Source organism: Bufo bufo, chromosome 1 (assembly GCF_905171765.1).
Source record: "Bufo bufo chromosome 1, aBufBuf1.1, whole genome shotgun sequence".
Taxonomy (NCBI): Eukaryota; Metazoa; Chordata; class Amphibia; order Anura; family Bufonidae; genus Bufo; species Bufo bufo.
The window spans coordinates 41479249-41487712 of record NC_053389.1 but is presented as its reverse complement, the minus strand read 5'-3'; the positions used below and the strand labels follow the sequence as shown (position 1 = coordinate 41487712).

The window sequence follows — 8464 nt, the reverse complement described above, 5'->3', positions numbered from 1 at the left end:
CCGGTCCCAGGCCCCTCCTCCGGTGTAGTCCACGGATGGAGAATAATCTAGCCGTTTCCGCTCTGAAGCCTCCGGTAACCGTAGTACACCCCCCTGAGTAGCTGCTTAAGAGAAAGTGGGGGGCGGGGGGGTCACCGTGCGCCCTAATCGTCCCCGCTTCAGTGTTAATTGTCGGCATAAAACTACAACTCCCGAAATGCTTTGCGTAGTGTTGCCGGCGGAGCATGCGCAGACCTTCCTGATGGGTTCCTGGACTACATTTCCCGACATTCCCGAGCGCAGGAACTCTCCAGCCAGGAACAGGAAGATTGGGGGGTGAGCTGAGAGGAATATCGTCTAGAATCGCGATTGATGATCTGTCTTGACTCCTGACTTTAAGGTGGGGTGGAAGAACTACAAGTCCCGGCATGCCTTGGGCCGGAAGTTGGCCAGATTAGGTGTTGGCGCCCTGTTCTTTAGAGAATATTATAATTTTTCTTTATTTCCATTTATTTGGTGCCCCCATTATGCTGCCAACCGCACCCCCATATCACATGGCCCCACCTTTTATGTAAACTGGACCGTCCCAGACACAGTCCTAACTTTCCGGAAACGGATACTTTTTGCAAGGAGATAAGGTTTGGGGTGTATAGGGCAGTCACCAAAAATCAGCAAGGCCCTAATCAGCTGTAGCCTGTTCGGTAGGGGGTGCCCGCCCCGTTCGGTAGGGGGTGCCCGCCCCGTTCGGTTGGGGCTGCCCGCCCCGTTCGGTAGGGGGTGCCCGCCCCCCGTTCGGTAGGGGGTGCCCGCCCCCCGTTCGGTAGGGGGTGCCCGCCCCCCGTTCGGTAGGGGGTGCCCGCCCCCCGTTCGGTAGGGGGTGCCCGCCCCCCGTTCGGTAGGGGGTGCCCGCCCCCCGTTCGGTAGGGGGTGCCCGCCCCCCGTTCGGTAGGGGGTGCCCGCCCCCCGTTCGGTAGGGGCTGCCCGCCCCGTTCGGTAGGGGGTGCCCGCCCATTCAGTAGCGGTTCCCCCATAGTAATAGATTTGGTAAACCCTCCTCTAACGAAGTGTTTTCTTACCATCGTCATAAAAAATTCAAAATTCTACGTTTCTGTTATATTCTGTATATGTTTCACTATTTACAGGACCTCTGCTGGCTGTCACTGAACAGGAATGTGCTTGGTCCCATCTAGAGGCTGAACATCCATCTTGATCCGGTACTTCTCACAGCTGAGGGTTGGTTCCAATTGTATCCAGTCTAGAAAATCCTCTGTCAGGTAAACCATGCTGACCCCCGGCCTGATACACTTTACCTGCTCTGATACATTGTAACAAACTATCAGTCGTGGAGAGAGATTTGTACTGCTGTGTCCAGCTCCAGACTGGGTGCAGTTGTAACAAACCCTCAGCTCTTAGGCTTAGGTCACATCTGCGTTCTCTCCGTTGTTCTGCTCTGACGTAATCTGGAAAATGGCAGCAGATCCATCATATGACGGACCCCAAGCGCCTGACGGATCCCGGTGGCGATAATGGGATCTGCCAGGTTCCCTTCATTTTACCGGACAAGATAGGGCCGATTGCTGAGCTGTTACACCAGGCGGTATTTGACAGGATTTACAAAGTGTGAACGAAGCCTTAAAGGCCATGCACACCTTTGGGGGCAATTTCTTTTTTATTATTGCTTTGTACTTATTTTGAGGTAAAAATAATTTTTTCAATCGGTCTTTATGAAAAATATGGAGCCTTTTTTTCTGGACAGAGCGGAGATGCTCCAGTAGCAGGCTGTGGATTTTCAGTCTTTTCCGTCAGACCGGGAGCAGACGGGCTCCTTATCTCTGCTCTCTGACCTTACTGATAAGAATGCAGCTTACATAAGTGTTTATGACCTCTCCATAGTTTAGAGCACAAAGTGAAAGTGAAAGTACCAGCACACAGTTAACCCTTTGTGACCGAACGGCTCAATATTTTTAATAAAGGCCAATTGAAAATATGATTTTTAGCCCAAAATGAGTAAAATGCAATTCTAAACAAAAATTGCCTCTGAAGGTGTATACGTAGCCTTTAAAGGGATATTCCGGTTATAGAAAGTTCTCACTTATCCGCCGGTTAGCTAGCAGATTACCTCTTGCGCCCCCCACCGATCACACGAATGGGGTCCCCATAGCCTGTGGAGCTCCCTGAAATAGACGGAGCTGCTGGTCGAAAAAAACGTGCTCATCCCGACGGTTCATTTCAGGGAGCTTCACAGGCTATGGGACCCCATTCGTGTCATCGGTGGGCCCCCGGCCAATCTGATAGTGAGCCCTATATCCTGTGGATAAGGGGCAACTTTTTAAACCAGGATACCCCTTTAAATTGTATCACTCATTTTCTGCTTGCTAACGCTCACTGACAGCCAGCAGAGCTCTTGAAAGTGGTGAGGAACCGAAAGGCAAGACCGCCGCAGGACGTTTCGTTATGCAGGGTTTACATAAAACTGGGGAAGGGATGAGGGGCTCGGCAGAGGGGTGTGAGGCTTCGGTGACAGAAGGGTTAATCCTGCAGGCAGCGCTGGCTCTGGGATTCGGAGAGAGACTCAAACATTACCAAATACGGCCCTGGCGAGACGCCTCTTCTGAGAAGAGCGGAGGCCGTACGGGGGGGGGGGGGCACAGCGCCAAAATATCTGAGTACACAGATACGGACTCTTCATCAAGACTTAGTGATAAATCATTAGAGGCCTCTCCTACGCGGGAGGTCCCGGGCGCTTTAACCCTTAGTCCCCTGGGTTAGGAGTAAATGGTTTGTTTACCTGAGATTAGGTGTTTGGTCTTCTGACGGTCACCACCCAGCTTTCCGCCTGCCTGATTGGCATAGGAATATAACCCTGTGCCAGTCTTTACTGTAGTTCTACCATTCTACTTATGAACCAGGAAGCACAGGATGAACACTGCTGTCGGTCTCTCCCTGATAGCTGAGGCCTGAAGGACATAGAATTGCAGGAGACATGGTAAAAGGGTGAACAGAAACAGTCAGTAAGGCTACTTTCACACTTGCGGCAGAGAGATCCGGCAGGCAGTTCCGTCGCCGGAACTGCCTGCCGGATCAGGCAAAATGTATGCTAACTGATGGCATTAGTAAGACTGATCAGGATCCTGATCAGTCTTAAAAATGCCTGATCAGTCCAAAAAATACATTGAAATGCCGGATCCGTCTTTCTGGTGTCATCCGGCAAAAACGGATCCGGCATTAATTTTTTCACCTTTTTTTCAGTCTGCGCATGCGCATACCGGAATGCCGGATCCGGCACTAATACATTCCTATGGGAAAAAATGCCGGATCCGGCATTCAGGCAAGTCTTCAGTTTTTTTAGCCGGAGATAAAACCGTAGCATGCTACGGTTTTCTCTTTTGCCTGATCAGTCAAAACAACTGAACTGAAGACATCCTGATGCAAACTGAACGGATTACTCTCCATTCAGAGTGCATGGCGATATGCCTGATCAGTTCTTTTCCGGTATAGAGCCCCTGTGACGGAACTCTATGCCGGAAAAGAATAACGCAAGTGTGAAAGAGGCCTAAGCCGTGCCCTCTGAGGACCTATAAAGAACGCGCGTTTCTGTGTTCTCATTTCTTTTCTTCCTTTTTGTGACAGAGGCGGAAAGATCCCGACCATAAGTGCGCCCTGAATATCCGAGCACCCCGACATCACAATGAACCTGGAGCGTGTCCCCAACGAGGAGAAACTGCAGCTGTGTAGAAAGTATTACCTGGGTCCGTGACAGTCCTGACAGTCCTATCCCCTGCATGTGTTTCCCTGGTGTCCTGTGATGTTGTGTCTAGAGGTTTAGCGTCCGCTCCCCGGCGCGTAGCGGTTTAGCGTCCGCTCCCCGGCGCGTAGCGGTTTAGCGTCCGCTCCCCGGCGCGTAGCGGTTTAGCGTCCGCTCCCCGGCGCGTAGCGGTTTAGCGTCCGCTCCCCGGCGCGTAGCGGTTTAGCGTCCGCTCCCCGGCGCGTAGCGGTTTAGCGTCCGCTCCCCGGCGCGTGGAGGTTTAGCGTCCGCTCCCCGGCGCGTGGAGGTTTAGCGTCCGCTCCCCGGCGCGTGGAGGTTTAGCGTCCGCTCCCCGGCGCGTAGCGGTTTAGCGTCCGCTCCCCGGCGCGTGGAGGTTTAGCGTCCGCTCCCCGGCGCGTGGAGGTTTAGCGTCCGCTCCCCGGCGCGTGGAGGTTTAGCGTCCGCTCCCCGGCGCGTGGAGGTTTAGCGTCCGCTCCCCGGCGCGTAGAGGTTTAGCGTCCGCTCCCCGGCGCGTAGCGGTTTAGCGTCCGCTCCCCGGCGCGGTCACTTGACCGACCTTCTCTGTATCAGAATTCCAGCTTTGATACATACACTATTAACCCCTTCATCATGTTTGTCCACAGGGGGTTTTGCTCTGCTGCCGTTCCTGTGGCTCGTCAACGTAACGTGGTTCTTTAAGGAAGCGTTCTTCAAGCCGGTGTACACTGAGCAGCCCCAGATCCAGAGCTGTGAGTATTGGGGCACCAGGGGGAGGGCGAGGGGGGCTCCTCCTATTACCATTTACACTCATTGACAAAAAAAAAATCCTGCACCAAGAAGGAGATGTTGGAATGAAGCTTTCTATGTGTGAATGTAATGATAGATGAAAGTGATTGCAATATTAGAGGAAAGGAGAAGATCGTTGGGTAAAACTGTAAAAAGGAGGCTCTAGGACCCTGTTGAGCCGCCTCTAGCCTGAATCCAAGATGAGATACGGCCTCTAGCCTGGAGACGAGATGAGATACGGCCTCTAGCCTGGACACGAGATGAGATACGCCTCTAGCCTGGAGACGAGATGAGATACGGCCTCTAGCCTGGAGACGAGATGAGATACGGCCTCTAGCCTGGAGACGAGATGAGATACGGCCTCTAGCCTGGAGACGAGATGAGATACGGCCTCTAGCCTGGAGACGAGATGAGATACGGCCTCTAGCCTGGAGACGAGATGAGATACGGCCTCTAGCCTGAATCCGAGATGAGATACGGCCTCTAGCCTGAATCCGAGATGAGATACAGCCTCTAGCCTGAATCCGAGATGAGATACGGCCTCTAGCCTGAATCCGAGATGAGATACGGCCTCTAGCCTGAATCCGAGATGAGATACGGCCTCTAGCCTGAATCCGAGATGAGATACGGCCTCTAGCCTGAATCCGAGATGAGATACGGCCTCTAGCCTGAATCCGAGATGAGATACGGCCTCTAGCCTGAATCCGAGATGAGATACGGCCTCTAGCCTGGAGACGAGATGAGATACGGCCTCTAGCCTGGAGACGAGATGAGATACGGCCTCTAGCCTGAGATACGGCCTCTAGCCTGGAGACAAGATGAGATACGGCCTGGAGACATGCTGAGATCGGGTTGGCATGGAGGCATACAGGATCCGTGTGGTATCCTATGGCACATTTGCCCACAGATGTTGCAGCTGGGCCTGTGGCAGCTGCTCGTGATCCTCTCTGCTGGTGGTCTGTCTGGAGTCTGTTCGCCGTGAGCGTGCCCTCACGTAACCACTGCTCCCAATACCTCCTAAGGCCTCTTGCACACGACTGTATGGCTTTTTCAGTATTTTGCGGTCCGCAAAAAATACGGATGACGTACGTGTGCATTCTGTTTTTTGCGGAACAGCTGGCTCCTGATAGAACAGTACTGTCCTTGTCCGTTATGCGGACAATAATAGGACATGTTCTATCTTTGAACGGAAATACGGAAACGGAAGGCATACGGAGTACCTTCTGTTTTTTTTGTGGATCCATTGAAATGAATGGTTCCGTATACAGAACGCAAAAAACAAACTAAATAAACGTTTGTGTGCAAGAGGCCTAACGGGTAGGTCAGAAAAGCGTAGATGGCGGCAATTCATCAAATTGACCATCCTGCTTCTCTCAGCCCAATGATGCGCCCCCTCTCAAAATCTGTCAACTCAGCGCAATGCCTTCAAGTGCGCTGTGGAGGCATCTCTTTTAGTCAACAATCTCTCACCAAGGGGTACACTGCCCAAAAGTAGCCCCTGAGAGCATTTTTTTTATAGGGCAGCACTTTTACAGCCTCCTCAGACCCGATCAGTCCTCGCCTGTAATCATGTCCAGCAGTTTTGCAGCAATCCAACATGTCTGGTGCAGCATTTTCTTGGTGTCAGTGTGTACTGTATATGTAGGGACTAAGGGGTGAGAGTGTAGGTGTCCCTCATCTAGGACCGCACTGGGGGGACATAATAGCTCGCACAGAGGTGCTCACCCCACTTTTCCACAGTTTTGAGCGGCAGATTTTTCCGTTCAGGGCTCTGGTAAAGCGAGGACTGCGATGAAGGATGACGGACGGACCTGCTAATTCTCTCTTACCTCCTGCAGACGTGAAGCGCTCTGCCTTCGGCCTCTTTGTGTGGGTGGTCATCCTCACCACGTGGATCAGCATCTATCAGACGCATCGCGCCAGCTGGGGGGCCACCGGCGACTACCTCTCCTTCACTATACCACTAGGCATCCCCTGATGTGGCGGGGGACACTGTCATTCCACACCCGGGACCACCCAGGACTTCTTTCTTTTGCTCCGGACCCCTCGCCACAACACAGTACAGAGACTAATGAAGCGCGCGCAGCCCGGACTGGGGCATTTCGCTGTATAATGGGCCGGATCTGTTATAATTGTCCAATAAAATGTTAAAGGTTCCGTCCTATTGGTTGTTCTTGTCCTGGTTGTTGATAACCTAGGGCCGGGTGGGGGAGGGGTACAAATGGAGTGGCAAACGATATGGCTGTGATTATGCCACCTATAGAAGCTGCTTCCACTGCAGATCTAATTAGGATACACTGTATTGCTCCATTCCGGAGTCTGGGAAAGCTGGGTGATCATTACAGGGAGTAGAAGTTGTAGAGAAAGGGTCCTTTAAGTGCACTGCCCCCATATGTTCAGCTGCGGGTGCATGGAGTGACTCACCTCCTATAAATTCACATCGGACCGGTCACTGCAGATTATCCCTAATCCCTTATGTCTCTGCGCTGACAGCGCCCCCTGTGGGCAGAATTTCCAGTGCTCTCCCCATTACAGGTGGAAGAGAGGAGGCGTTCAGTGTGACCTGGAGAAAATGTTGTCCCTGCTATGGAAACATTACTGGCTATATATAACCTGCGGGGGTGAGATGTCCGTAAGGATATCAGATAGGACACAATGCAGGGATGATAGACTGATTACACAGCTGCTCTTAAAGCTTCTCCACCCAAATTCACAGTAGTCACAGTGTACATTACTTATACCAAGGTACATCCTGTAATATCCTCCAGAGCTGCACTCACTATTCTGCTGGTGGAGTCACTGAGTACATACATTACGTATCCTGTATTATACTCCAGAGCTGCACTCACTATTCTGCTGGTGCAGTCACTGTGTACATACATTACATTACTTATCCTGTACTGATCCTGAGTTACATCCTGTATTATACTCCAGAGCTGCACTCACTATTCTGCTGGTGCAGTCACTGTGTATATACATTACATTACTTATCCTGTACTGATCCTGAGTTACATCCTGTATTATACTCCAGAGCTGCACTCACTATTCTGCTGGTGCAGTCACTGTGTACATACATTACATTACTTATCCTGTACTGATCCTGAGTTACATCCTGTATTATACTCCAGAGCTGCACTTACTATTCTGCTGGTGGAGTCACTGTGTACATACATTACATTACTTATCCTGTACTGATCCTGAGTTACATCCTGTATTATACCCCAGAGCTGCACTCACTATTCTGCTGGTGCAGTCACTGTGTACATACATTACATTACTTATCCTATACTGATCCTGAGTTACATCCTGTATTATACTCCAGAGCTGCACTCACTATTCTGCTGGTGCAGTCCCTGTGTACATACAATACATTACATCCTGCACTGATCCTGAATTTTTCCTACAATATTATCCAATCTAGATAGTTCGCCGTGAGCAAAACACAGTGGCCTTTGGATACAACTGTAACAATCCATCAGCTGTGAGAAGTATTTGTTCCCTGATTTCCTGCTTCTAGATAAAACCATGCACATTCTGTTGCAGAGCAAACAGCCCAGAAAATGTCCTGTCATTTTACATAGATGGACCTGGCCTTAAAGCGGTGTTCCGGCAGTGCAATTTTCAGCATCACTTGACTGGAAACAATACGTTACCACTTAGGCCTCTTTCACACGAGCCCGGATTAGGTCCGGATGCGTTGCGGAAAACCCTGCGCGAGTAGTTAAGCAATTGCCGTCAGTTTTGACTGCGATTGCGTTCCGATGTTCAGTTTTTATCACGCAGGTGCAATGTGTTTTGCACGTGCGTGATAAAAAACTGAATTTGGTACCCAAACCCGAACTTCTTCACAGAAGTTCAGGTTTGGGTTAGTTGTAGTGTAGATTGTATTATTTCCCCTTATAACATGGTTATAAAGGAAAATAATAGCATTCTGAATACAGAATGCATAGTACA

General features: G+C 50.9%; 1 protein-coding gene across 7 annotated transcripts; it reads left to right on the top strand.

Moving 5' to 3' along the window:
- Positions 1-16: 16 nt before the first annotated feature.
- Positions 17-6667, top strand: PSENEN (presenilin enhancer, gamma-secretase subunit). 7 transcript variants are annotated; one of them, XM_040422322.1, is made up of 5 exons: positions 17-315; positions 1122-1212; positions 3610-3728; positions 4369-4473; positions 6349-6667. In XM_040422322.1, exons 3-5 carry the CDS (start codon positions 3668-3670, stop codon positions 6486-6488), a joined length of 306 nt encoding a protein of 101 aa, XP_040278256.1. In that variant the 5' UTR covers positions 17-315; positions 1122-1212; positions 3610-3667; the 3' UTR covers positions 6489-6667. The 7 variants fall into 7 exon arrangements, with proteins under 7 accessions (XP_040278256.1, XP_040278246.1, XP_040278261.1 ...); XM_040422312.1 differs by having other exon boundaries at positions 17-379; XM_040422302.1 differs by having other exon boundaries at positions 18-315; positions 1122-1253.
- Positions 6668-8464: the final 1797 nt, after the last annotated feature.